This window comes from Sparus aurata, chromosome 18 (genome assembly GCF_900880675.1).
Source record: "Sparus aurata chromosome 18, fSpaAur1.1, whole genome shotgun sequence".
Taxonomy (NCBI): Eukaryota; Metazoa; Chordata; class Actinopteri; order Spariformes; family Sparidae; genus Sparus; species Sparus aurata.
This window is the reverse complement of record NC_044204.1, coordinates 10534067-10547886: the sequence shown is the minus strand read 5'-3', so window position 1 is coordinate 10547886 and position 13820 is coordinate 10534067. Positions and strand designations below refer to the sequence as shown.

Here is a 13820-nt window from a genome sequence, read left to right as displayed (position 1 = left end):
TACAGGACCAACCACATAGTGAAGTTTGCGGACGACACAACTCTGGTGGGTCTCATCACCAAGTGCGACGAGAGTCACTACAGGAAGGAGGTCAACCTTCTTACCACATGGTGCAGAAACAACAATCTCCTACTGAATGTCAGCAAGACCAAAGAGATTGTTGTCGACTTCCAGAGGGGCCTCACCCAACACCTGCCACTGACCATCGATGGTGCTGCTGTGGAGAGAGTGAACAGCACCAAATCCCTGGGGATGCACATCAGTAAGGACCTCTCCTGGACCACCAACACTGCATTACTGGCGAAGAAAGCCCAGCGGCGCCTCTACTTCCTGTGCAAACTCAGGCGAGTGCACCACCATCCATCATGTGCACATTCTACCGAGGCACCATCGAGAGCATCCTTTCCAGTTGCATCACTGTGTGGGGCGGGAGCTGCACTGGCTACAACAGAAAAGCCCTGCAGCGCATAGTGTTGCAGCTGGAAGGATCATTGGTGCCCCACTCCCCTCCCTGCAGGACATATACACCACCCGCCTCACCCGCAAAGCAACCACAATTGTGAGCGATGCAAGCCACCCTGCACACAATCTGTTCAGCCTCCTACCCTCTGGTAGAAGGTATAGGAGCCTCCGTTCCCGCACCACCAGACTCACCAACAGCTTTATCCACCAGGCTGTCAGGAAGCTAAAAACTATTGCACTATTACAACTATAACTTTGCTGCTCAATACATCTACACTGTGAACTTTGTTTTTTTGGTAAAATGTCTTCATCTACTGTGCACTTTACTTATTTACTTTATTTACTGTCCGTCTTTATTTGTTGTGCACTTTACTGTTTGAGTGCCAAGTATGTCTTGTCTTGACCGTGGAATAGTTAGAAACGTAATTTCGATTCCTTTGTATGTCTGGTACATGTGAAGCATTGACTTTGACGGAGTGAGTCTGACCACAGTTTGAGTTTCCAGATAAGATTATTGAGTAGACCTGGAAAACTCACTGTGACAGCAATATACATAGTCAGTCCCCCTAACATCACAAACTCATCTTCACATTTTAGTTTTGAGTACAGACTCAAAATGTTTTTTCAAGGTGTGGTATATTTTACCATCTCAACTAACTAGAGTTTATATTGACAGCCAGGATCAAGGTGTGTCAGTCTTGTCCATTATTTCTGGCCACATGTGTTTCTAAAGAACAAAAACTCTCCCTTTCTGTATCTACTGTGTAGCATCTATGCCACCTCCCTCAGTCCAGTTAGCACCTTTTGTCTGTTTTTCTCCAGACATTTTAATAACCTCACTGTGAAAACATGCTTGGGAGTGAAAAAGCTGAGATCCTTCACTGACACCCATCCTTTTATTCTCTATCTGAACAGTGTACATGTGCATCAAGTGCACTACACATGCCTATGGTGTTCCTGACAAACAGTTCTCTCCTGATTTACTAGCTAGCTGCATGTTTGCCAAGTCTTATTTATTTGATCTTAATGTTAAACTTGGTTCATAGTGCATCTAGTTGGGATGTCTCAGTTAACAAGGGTTCAGGTTGTCACGGTGGAGATGGGGCCCTGGGGGTATTTTCCCATTTTTAAGCAAGCCTTGTCTGACTGGAGTCAGGATTTGTTTCACCTGTGTAAGATAGTTATCATTTCCCTGCTGAGAAATGAATAAAAACATTTCATGAAATGTTATGTGCAGCCAACAATTCAAATCCTAATACTACTGATTGCAAACAGGAAAAGTAATCAATTGTGTGAAATGTAATCACTCACGCAGGCAGGTGTTGTGGGTGAACATGTGCTGCAGTCTCAGGCAGTCCTGCCACTGGTTTCCACTGCCTTCACAGTTGCACCACAGTGACACATCTGCAGAACTGTTACTGACGTAGTTGGGGGTCATGGTGGTACCTGCAGGTCAAAGGGGGTGAATGTTAGCTTTGGACAAGTCAATCAGTAACTCACAGATGGAAACACAATCACCAGACACAATATATGCCAGAGACTGAAAGCCTCAACTGGCTTCTGCACTGTTTAACTTCGAGCAGTTTGTTTGCACAAAACAGACATAGGACAGCGTTTTTGTACTTCAAACGGAGCTGAATAGCCTGTTAGAGAAACATGGTGTGGACTCTTTCGCTTATCCTACAGGAGCTGAAGCCTGGAGTTGGTGTTTTTCTGCTGAATGCCATCTTGGCAATTTTTGGATCCAGAAAACCCAAATTTTGATAAGCTGAAGTAGCCACAGCTGCGTGTGACACACACACACACTCCCAAAACATACCACCTTTAAGAAGGAACACTTCAGCAGTGACACTTCAACCGGTCACTTATGCTAGCTAATGTAAGCTTCACGGGCTACAATGTTTACTGTTGCTTGGCTCCACCGTCAGCCACTCCGGGATGCATCTCTCATTGGTTGTTGTAGTCCGGCTCAGAGAGCACCGATATAATCATCCAGATTTTAATTTTAAATATGAAACATGTTTGAGATAATTGTTACTAGAGCAAGTTGTTGCACCACGCTAATCTCCATTTTGTTTACGTCTGCTTCCCCATTAGACCAGTGAGCAGTATCGTGTGATGTCCAGCTTAAGCCTGCAGAGCCATGAAGCCATAGCGCTGAGGCCCCACCCCAGTTACTCCACAGAGCACCGTTAATTGTTGATTGCGTTCAAGCCAGCCGTGGTTCGGGTTTGCTGGGTCATATCAGCCGCCCCTTTTTTCCCCTAGTGCGCAAATCTGCATTTACGGTAATCGTAATGAAGCCGCTCTAAAGAGCTGCTGGTAGTGACTGTGGGGCAGACTGCAGTCTCACAGTCAGACTCATGAAACATGAGGATAAGGATTTTGAGGATTACTTAAATAGTGCACGGTAGAAGTACTTCATACTAGTTACACAAGTAGTCTAGGAAGTACTCAGTTCAGCAGTATATGAATGTTGTACTATTTATGGTCAATACGTTTTTTATTACACATCAAAGTTGGGCGAAATATCCTTATTCTTTTTCTCTGTTAAGGATTTTGACACAGGATTACTCGAAAAGTGCAGAGTAAAAGTACTTCATATTTTGCATGCAAGTAGTGTAGGAAGAACTAAGTCCAGCAGTATATGAATCTTGAACTACTTATGGAAACAATTTGTTTTTCCTCACGTCGTCCTTTACTTTGAAATCCAGGAGGATACCTTCATGATACCTTCAGTTTATTACTGTACGCTTCCGTAGTACGTGACAAACTAAAGACAATGTCCTGTGTCTGACAGACCCCTACGTAAAGCCCCGCCCCAGGCTGTAGTTCTGCACTGTTTTGTTTCATATAATCACTGCGTTATTTTTACAAAGCCAGCTGACTTATTTTCTGCTCCAGCTTTCAGCAGCTCACAAAGAGAAAGTTAATGCTGTGTAATGCAGAGCTTTTAAAAAGTGTAGTGCTGCTCCTGCATGTACTAATAGTAGTAGCAATGATGCTGCTGCTTGTACATCAGAGACAGCAGCCAGCATAACTGCACTAAAAGAAGGAGTGGAGAGGAGTGAGAGAAATGAGTGGAGAGAGGAGATTTTTTGAGCTGTTAAGTTGCCAACAAAGAAAAAAGAGAAGATAGAAAAGCTAAAATTGTGTGCTCTATAACTGTTGTTTTATAAATTAGTTTGAAAAAAATATTTTTTATTATTCATAAGACTACTTTTCAGTTTTGTAAATATTGACCATAGTGTGTGAAGTCCTACTTTAGGTTAAAATGTATCTGAGAATTAGGCCACCCAGTTAAGATAAATGTTATGTTGTTAGTTGATAAAATCTGGATGAAGGATGTTTTATTTTATCTATATATTTATCTTATTTTTCAGTTTCCCCCCCGAGGGATTGCCACCTTATTGTGCTCAGGGGGTTTGAGTGCCTCAGTGACCTTAAGAGCTATACCAGCAGGAGCTTAATCTTCAGGTGGGACACCCAAGTTGGACAGGTCTGAAGGTAGAGGCCTGACAAAGTGCAATCCACTTCTCCAGGTTGGGGTTGGACACATAGCTAACAACACAATTCAATGAAGAAACACTGTTACTATAAGCACAGAAAAAACAGTGCTGGAGCATGATGTATTCACATGATGCCCCCTTCACATTTCTGATTGCCCCCTCCGATGCCTGCCTAGAACCGGCCCTGGTGGTAGTGAGTCTCAGTCTTTTGTGTTAACATGTGATATGTAATGAGAAGCTTCAGCTGAGTGCATGAATGTGATTGGTGGGTGATGGCACCGGCTAAAATCTTACCTTAGGGCACCAAATACGGGTAACAGATGTAAATAGTAGAATTGATAGAGCAATTCAAAATAAGTGCATGCGCCTGAATATTTATTCATTTATTTCAATAATCCTGCCTAGCTGGATCATCAATATAAATGAAAAGCCTGCTGTAAGGTCCTCTGAGGTCCGACACAAAGTTGCCTTGCTTTGCAGCAACTGCTCTGCTGGCAGGTTGGATCTGAGAAAATTTGACAGGTCGTCGAGGAAGCCCTTACATCAGCTGTGTTCATTGTTCCGTCCTCTCTTGCTCTTCTTCTGAGCTACGAATCGGTCCTTGAATGCTCTGAAATCATAACTTTCACGTTGGTAACCAATTTTTTCTTGTTTGTTTGCGCTCGATAGGCAATTTTCCACTTAGTCAATTTCCATAAGCTTTAAATACATTTTTTCAATTTCTCTGATTCAAAAACAGCTGGAATGAATGTGGCTACCTGGTAGACACATTATTTTTCACAGTGCCTAGTTTTTAATATTGACCAGAAATCTAAATCACTAAATTGTAATCTATAGCCTCTATGTGCCGAATTTCAGGGAAATCTGTATCCAGATTTTTAAAATGTCCTAGACACAAACTTGAACACATGCACAAGCATCCTCCCTCATCTTTACTAATCCCACTCCCCCCTGCATCCCGTACCGATGAGTCCAGCGTAGGCTCGGAGGCACAGGCCTGCTGAGTCTTTCAGACAGCCGCTGGCCGTCAGAGGAGATGGCTGGCAGTTATTAAGGAAATCCGCCAGTCTGGACCTGGCAACAACACAAATAACACCACAACATCAAACACAAGTGGGGCAGGAAATTTGGATGTGCATGTTGGAGTTAAGTTCAACACTCTGGAGGACTAAAGATGACCTACGTATAAATAAATAAATGCATAAATAAATGTATAAATACAGGAATAAATAAATGGATAAATGATAACAAATTAATCTATTTCACCATCTCCATAATAAAGATTGTTTTCTCGTGATAACAAATTAATGTGTTGCGTAACATTAAATGAATTAAACATTTAATTACGTTCACATTACATTGCTAAGTTAACGTTAGCCTAATAACAACAATAACAATAATAATAATACATTTAATTTATATTTCAGGGTACCCAAGGACACTTAAGTGGAACAAACTTATGAAAACGAACAAAACAAAGAATAAATGGAGCGCCTGTCCATCAGTACGGAGGGAACAGCCGCACAGCCATCAATACCGCCGTCTCCACCGCAGGGAACAGCACCCTCCATCTAGATGTGAACTTGCGTCTGGAGGCTCCGTGCACACAGCGGGGGGGCGACGCAGGAGACCCAGAGATCCAGTCCCAGCGACAGAGACCGGGGCAAAGCGACAGCAGAAGTCCAGGAGCTCCAGCGCTGAACACCTGCAGACCCCACCAGCAGCGGCGGAGCAGCGACCATCCAACATCGCCGCGAGCGACCACAGCAGCAGAGAAGTGCGACAACAGAGCCCCAATAACCCCAAGGTTGTGGTGGACGGAGGACCAGCGGAGCAGCGATGGACAGCCCACAGAACATCGAGTATGTCTGCTTATAAGTTAGCGTTGTTATGCTAACAGCTGATCTGTGAAGCCAACAGCTTATCAGGGGAGAAAGTGAGTCCATGGAGCCAATTCTTCAGGTGTGCAGGCTTCAACGGTAGTAGCACAGCCTCAGAGCTTGTAAAGACAACTTGGCTTTCTTCTTTTAACAGAAAAAAAAAGCTGTTTTGTCACGGATCGAGAAGCGGCGATATTCACGCCAGCGTCCTCTAGCATCCGGGTTGCCATGGAGCCTACATTTACGTTACCTTAGCTGAAGCAGCCGGATAGGTGGGAGTTTGTCAGCCTCTCATCTGCTAACCGGTAGCTCCTAAACAAACCCAGTTAAGTAAACAAACTAACGTAAAGTGTAACTTATCGGTAGGCTACAGCCATAGCCGGCTACGGAAGCTGTTCATGGCAGCTCTTGTGACGAACACATTATTAATTAATTTGTTATCACGAGAAAACAACCTTTGTTATATCGAGATAAGTCCTTATCACGAGATAACAGTGCATAAAAAATAAAATAAAAAAAGCAAACGATTCCCAATCCCAAGCCTTGCTCCCAGTAACGTTGCAACCCAGCTCCAGTTAGCGTAATGGCATCGACCAGTGTGAAAGTTTAACTTGCTAACTGGCAAGGGTCCCAGATGTGCTGGAGGTATGGTTTGAGAATCCCGTCTGAAGAGGGGTCGTCAGCCATGTCCGCTAACCAGGAAAAACACTCTGCTCATTGATCCAAGTCATGTATATGCTGCTCTCGAGCCGCTCGGCGTGAACAAATGCCTCAGACTGTTCCACCCATGAGCTGTTTGAGAGTACAGACATTCACGACAAAGATATAAGACTGACAACATGCACTTTTGGACGATTTATAGAGGGTTGCGTTTTTTCAGACAGGCATCAACACAGTCACCTACACTGTCACTGTGTGCTCTGTAGCACTCGTCCAACAGTGGTTTGCAGGTCACAGACTCCGGCATCTCCGTGTGGAATAGTAGAGTTCATGCCACATCAAAATGCATACACATACACATGACTTGGATCAATGAGCAGAATGTTTTTGCTGGTTAGCGGACATGGCCAAGGACCCCTCTCCAGACGGGATTCTCAAACCACACCTCCAGCACATCTGGGACCGTCGCCAGTTAAAATGGACGTCAGTCAATTTCATTACTAAATTCAAGCTACATAAATAACAAATGTCAACAACTGCAGCTAACGGTTAGCTGAGCGGGCTTGCTGGTAGCCAACAACATTCCTGTCCAGGGATCAGCGCCGCTAGTAAGGCAAAAGTAGTAGACCCGAATCGAGCGCACTCCTGTAACCAATCATGCTGTTGACTGAGGTTAGGACCTCCTACCTCATTAACATATGGACACAGAAATAAATAAATGTAGGTGAACAGAAATGCAGAAATATATATATAAAAGCATTCATTTATTTATTTATTTATTGCTGTATTTATTTCATTTCATCATTTATGTATTTATTTATACATTTATTTATACTTAAGTCATGTTTAGTCCTCCATACAATGTTTTAAAAAAAAAAGAATGTCTTGGCACTTTTAATTATTACTTTCTTCTTGATCTTTTTGCTCTGGACCCAAATGAGTCACTTCAACCTTCAGCACCTTACATCAGACCGGCATTTAAATCAAAATTGCAATGCAATATTTATCCCGATGCAAAAATCTGTTCTCTTGGATTTACCCAAAGGAAAATGTTTGCATGGAGTTCAGCTTTGGCACATCAATCGGCCGCATGCCACAGCACCTCATTTCATATGAGCCGACTCTGTGCAGGTCTAACCTGCTGCATAAATGAGGCACCATGTGCAGTCAGTCATAAGACAAGAGACTAAGTTAAATAGTTTGAGCTACTGTGGCTTGCTAGCATGTCCCTCTCAGCTAGCACGTTTCTGGTTAGAGTTTTCACATCACATGTACAAGTCACACACTGCACAGAAGGCCATTATTCCCACTAAAGAGTGTGGCTTTTTGAGGAAGCTGCCCGAGGCATAATGCTGCTCCTCATGTTGATTTTCTTGCAGCCGCAGTTCAAACCTATGGAGAACTAAACCTGACATAAGTATAAATAAATACATAAATAAATGCTGAAATAAATGTATAAATAAAATAAAAGTAATAAAAGAATAAATGCTTTTTATTTATTTCTGTTCACCTACATTTATTTATTTCTGTATCCATATGTAAATGAGGATGTAGGAGGTCCTAACCTCAGTCAAGAGCATGATTGGTCAAATCGGAGAGCCAGACAAAAGCAAACGATTCCTGATCCCAAGCCTCGCTCTCTGAAACGTTGTAAACCAGCTCCAGTTAGCTTAATGGCCTCGACCAGTGTGACAGGTTAACTGGCGTTCATTTTAACTTGCGAGGGTCCCTGAGGTGCTGTGGTTTGAGAATCCCGTCTTGAGAGAGGGGTCCTAAGCCATGTCCGCTAACCAGGAAAAACATTCTGCTCATCGCTCCAAGTCATGTTTGTGTATTCGTTTTGATGTGGCTTGAACACTTCTATCCACACGGAGATGCCGGGGCTGCGACTTGCAAACCACTATTGGACGAGCACTACAGAGCGTATCGTCCAAAAGTGCATGTTGTCGGCCTCATATCTTTGTCGTGAATCTCTGTACTCTTAAACAACTCATGTGTTGAACAGTATTAAGCATTTGTTCCCGCCGAGCGGCTCGAGAGCGGTGTGGACACCGCTGTTAGCAGTTAGCTGTTAGCCTTTAGCTGTTGGCTGCTCGCTGAGAGCGTAGTGTCCAGGTTAACTGTTGACAAGTTACCATCGAGAGTGATACACATGTCTGGGCTTTCCTATGAACCATTGTCGCTACTGGTGTTTGTATCACAGGTTGATCTGGACATCTCACGATTTGCCACAGCTGATTGACCACACGCTGAGCTCGGGCTGGATGTCAACGTACTCTGCAGACTGTTTGACCAGCAGGCTGTATGACAGTGTAGTTTTCACACTGACTTAGCTTCAGCTTAATAACGATGTATGCGGCTCGGAACGATGGCTTTAAGTAACCATTTGAACGCAGTGCGGAATGAAAAATACCCGATGGTAACCGGTGTCACAAGGTAACCTGGACGCTGCGCTACAGCGAGCAGCTAACAGCTAACATAAGAGCTCTCCGCTCTTGAGCCGCTCGGCGTGAACAAATGCCTCAGCCTGTTCCATCCTTGAGTTATTTGAGAGTACAGACATTCACGACAAAGATATGAGACCGACAACATGCACTTTTGGACGATTTGTGCCCTGTAGCGCTCGTCTAGAACACACATATACATGACTTGGAGCGATGAGCAGAATGTTTTTCCTGGTTAGCGGACATGGCTGAGGACCCCTCTCTCCAGACGGGATTCTCAAACCACACCACCAGCACACCTGGGACCCTCGCAAGTTAAAATGAACGCCAGTCAAATTCATTACTAAACCAGAGCTACATGAACAAATGTCAACAAATGCAGCTAACAGTTAGCTGAGCGGGCTTGCTGGTAGCCAGCAACATTCCTGTACAGTGTACAGGAATCAGCGCCGCTAGTAAGGCAGAAGTAGTAGACCCTCATCGAGCACACTCCTGTAACCAATCATGAGGTTAGGACCTCCTACCTCCTCATTTACATATGGACACAGAAATAAATAAATGTAGGTGAACAGAAATGTAGGAATAAATAAAAAGCATTTATTCTTTTATTTATACATTTATTTATTCATTTATTTCAGCATTTATTTATGCATTTATTTATTCATACATTTCAGCATTTATTTATGCATTTATTTATTCATACATTTCAGCATTTATTTATGCATTCATTTATTTATTTGTGCATACTTATGTCAGGTTTAGTCCTCCATACAAACTAACTTTTAAGTCAAGCACGCTGACCTTTGACACACACGAGGATGTGATTCTTGATTATGTTCAGTGGTGCCCAATCAGCAGAATCAGGTCTGCTTGCAGACATATTTAAGTTCCTCTTGTGAGATTGAGCCACTTGAGACATATTTAATGCCAGGTCTCCCGCCCTAATGTTACTTCAGGTTGGGGTTAGTTATTTTTAGAGCACTGACTGGAAGCCTGTGTATAGCGTATATTTTTTTGCATCTCCAAGTTCCTGAGTTATAACTACCCTACTGGCATTTGAGAACATGTATACTTGTGTGAAAATGAATAGTAATACCATCTTCATTCAAGTGGAGACCATAATGTGCTACTTACTGCTTTGTAGGATTATTTATTACCAATTCTAACAACTTGCAAAAACACTAACTAGCCTGCTAAAGTTATTCACCAACTAGCCTGGCAAGTAGCCACAATGTCATCAAGTGTCCAGCACCTCCAATTTAACAACATTACTTTATTACGTTAATGACTATAAATATTAGATTATATTATGTTCACACAAACATTGACCCACAGTACTGAAAGTGGTAACATTGCTTTCAATTCTACACTAAACATAATCACGCTAATCCAATCTGCCAATATAATGCCATTTTTAGAGCCCTTTTAGATGTTACAGTCAAACCGGATCAGTCACATGTGTCTGTCTGGGCTTCATGTCTTACCTGCAGAGGTCATCTCGGCGGCAGAAGCTCTGCTGATGGAGGCAGTTAGGCTGCAGACCCTCCATGTCCTGGTAGGAGCAGGAGGGTACAATGGTTTTCCTTCTCCTCTCACCACACAGTGTGTTGGTGCAGGGGCAGAACAGGACACCCAGGCCTTTCTCCTCAGGCACTCGCTCCAGGAAGCGCCGCAGGGCCCGGTGGCACTTGTGCTGGTTGCATCGGCTGGTCCCGGTCACCCGTTTGGTGCAGGCCAGCACGTACTCCGATCGCAGAGAGCCACACTTCTTGTACAGGCTGCAGTCCTGCGCTGCCTTCAGGCACTGATTCTCATCATCCAGCTGCATGAAAGACGAGGCTGAGGAAAGATAACAGTAGAATTAGCCAAACACCTGTGAGTGTGCAGAGAATAGGAACAAATGGAACCGAAGCCTCGTCTTATATTAGCTAAAAAAATAAAAATAAAAAACTACATCTCTTCTGATGTTACGTCTGAATTGCAGGAGGAGGGGATGATTTTATGTGTACACAGTGAATGCAAAAGGGAAGGGCAGAAAAATGTATTTCCATACAGTCAAGGGTGAAAGTTCGAACTGTGAGTTTAGGTTACACTTTCTTTTCACAGGTTTGTACATTTCATTACAAGTAGGTATTAACCAAGTAACTTATCGGAAATGGCCACAATAATGACCTCAAGATGCATAAAAAAAATTAACCTAACATAATTTCATCAAAATATTCTTTGATCTATACCAGGAAACTTTTAATTGGTTTCTGCTGATCATGACATTTGAATTTATAACTACACCCTGTCTAACTTCCCCTCAACAGGACTCTCAATTGAAGTGAGTTATTACAGCTTGACTGACGACTAGTTTCCGTATGATCTCTGCAGATCAGTCCAACTTTTGAAAATGTCTTTACTAAATTAAAGTCTTTTTTATGTGTAACTATACACCAGAGGAGGCTCGTCCATAGAGGCAGAGGAGGTTGGTCCTCTATTTTTGAAAGGCAAGAGGAAGATCAATTTTTTTTTAAAGAAAGAGTAACTGGTTGAAATAAATCATTACCAAATCTCAGTATCAAAAGAAAAAAAAAAAACTGTTCGGAGAAATCAGAGAGAAGCAGCCAGAAACATAATTCATAGTTTTCGTTTCTTTCGTTCGTCCTGCTGGAGGACAAAGTTAGCGGCACGACCGGGACAGCAGCACAGTTACAGCGCACACTATACAGAGCAGCAACAAAGCCACTGTCTTTGTTGCTGCTCTGTGGCGAGTGCTAAAATAGCATAGGGGGTACCGCAGTTGCCTACTATTCAGGTGACTGGGGTTCAAATCCCGGAAGAGTTAGAAGTTTATATTTTTTTTTGTCTTGTATATTAGCTTTTTAATGAAATGTTTTTTTAAAGAAGTCTTGTAAGTCATTGTTTTATTGCTTAATTTTCATTGAATATAAGAAAATAGGGATAAGTAGTTGACTTGTATAAAATAACATGACACCGTGTACTGGTTTTCCTCCTGTCCTCCCCAATTTTTTCAGTCACCAGCCGCCACTGCTGGAAATATTTTATTTTAATTTGCAGCCATTTATCGACTGCTTGTTCCAAAATAGCAGAAAATCATAATAATCATGTCAAAGTAATTTACAATACATTTGAGGTAATTATTGTGGTATATTGGGAGTAATTTCAAGTTTGTTGCCTAGTCACCAGCTTACAAGCTTCTCACCATGACAGATAGCCCAACAACTCAAAAACAAGCTAGCTTACAAATCAAACTCTAGAACAAAATGAAACAGCATGTCTGGTAGACTTTGCTAATCTAGCCCTGGTTATCCAGCACCAACAATATGAAAATGGGTAAATAGGTGCTGAGACAGAAAGAAAAGCATGCAAAAAAAAAGAGCTGGTCACTACAGAGCAGCACCGTGGCACAGTGGTTGGTACTGTTCCCTCAGAGCATGATGTCCAGGGTTTGGATCCGGACCAGGACAGGGCCGCTCTGTGCACTGAATTGCATATTCTCCCCTTGTTCGCATGGCTTCGCTCCAAGTGCTCCAGTTCCCCCAGAGTTGACAGTCAGTAGATACTGCAGTGAGGAACACTGACCTCAACCACCAGGGCCATAGCCAGGGATTTTAGAAATACTGAGGTCCTGCCCTCCTACCCCTACCCATACGTCAGGAAAGGTTTGAAGACTATTTTAACAGGACCAAAAATCACTTGGGAAATAATTTCAGTCACATAGATACAAATTTGAATCAAATTCCATGTATTACATCTGTTTAAAACTTATTTCATTGCTAGATAGATGATAGAACATACAGAGGACATGGCCTCAGTGGTAGCTATGGCTCTGTTGACCACCTACTCATAGAGAGAGAGAGAGAGAGAGAGAGAGAGAGAGAGAGAGAGAGAGAGAGAGAGAGAGAGAGAGAGAGAGAGAGAGAGAGAGAGAGAGAGAGAGAGAGAGAGAGAGAGAGAGATAGAGAGCGAGAGAGAGAGAGAGAGAGAGAGAGAGAGAGAGAGTGTGTGTGTGTGTGTGTGTGTGTGTGTGTGTGTGTGTGTGTGTGTGTGTGTGTGTGTGTGTGTGTTTTACCTGCCACTAAGTCGGCCATGCGAGGAGCCATTAGCGTGTCATCATAGGGAGACATTTCCAGCTCCTCCCCTGGTCAAAAGGAACCACAGACAGCAAGCGTCAGGACATGGATGAGCGTGTTAGCCTGTGCTACAGTTCCTCTGTCATTTAAATCTCATGAAACATGGCCAACGTGAGGCTAATTTTAGCAAGACACAGGAGGGCAAACCCAAAGTCACTATGAGCTTGTGTACTAGATTTGTGTAAAAGTAGTAAGATGGTAAGATGATGAGGGTACTGAGTAAACATACTGCAGTTTCTGAAAAGTATCATGTTTATTGAGACAGACATCACACTGACCACCGTCAGGTTTTCTCATCACCTCCAGGATGTTTCACTGGATGTCTTCATCTGTAAATGGCACCAAACACCGTTGCTCCTCAGCACACCTGTGCACATCTTTATGTAAGGTGCACAAGGGGTGTTCTACAGCTATCAAATGGTTCCTTTCAAATGATGGCACACATAATATCTTCAGTAGCTTTATATGTTATCAATTTATGTTAAAGTTTTACTGTAAACTGTTTGAAATAAAGGGCTACATAACCTTATCTCTAGTTGCTTTTTTCCTCTCATTCAGCATTTCAAATAGTCTGTAGACTGTCTTCAGCAGTGTTACGAGTTTCATAAAGTTGCCAGAAAACACAACTCATGTGCGCAGGGAACATCTACAAGTGCCCGAAAAACAACAAAACATTTAGAAACCTTCACCAAAATGACTCAGCCACTCAGCCTCTGTTGGTTCTAC

The 13820-nt window shown here is 42.9% G+C and overlaps 1 protein-coding gene across 3 annotated transcripts in view; it reads right to left on the bottom strand.

Moving 5' to 3' along the window:
• gfra3 (GDNF family receptor alpha 3) overlaps window positions 1–13820 on the bottom strand; it is a 63116-nt gene that overhangs the window by 15684 nt on the left and 33612 nt on the right. For all 3 annotated transcript variants that reach the window (XM_030395531.1, XM_030395532.1, XM_030395534.1), the window contains exons 3-6: window positions 13034–13102; window positions 10440–10794; window positions 4936–5045; window positions 1774–1908 (exon numbers count right to left, since the gene is read on the bottom strand). In XM_030395531.1, coding sequence (XP_030251391.1) covers window positions 1774–1908; window positions 4936–5045; window positions 10440–10794; window positions 13034–13102 — 669 coding nt within the window. The remainder of the gene's footprint in view (window positions 1–1773; window positions 1909–4935; window positions 5046–10439; window positions 10795–13033; window positions 13103–13820) is intronic.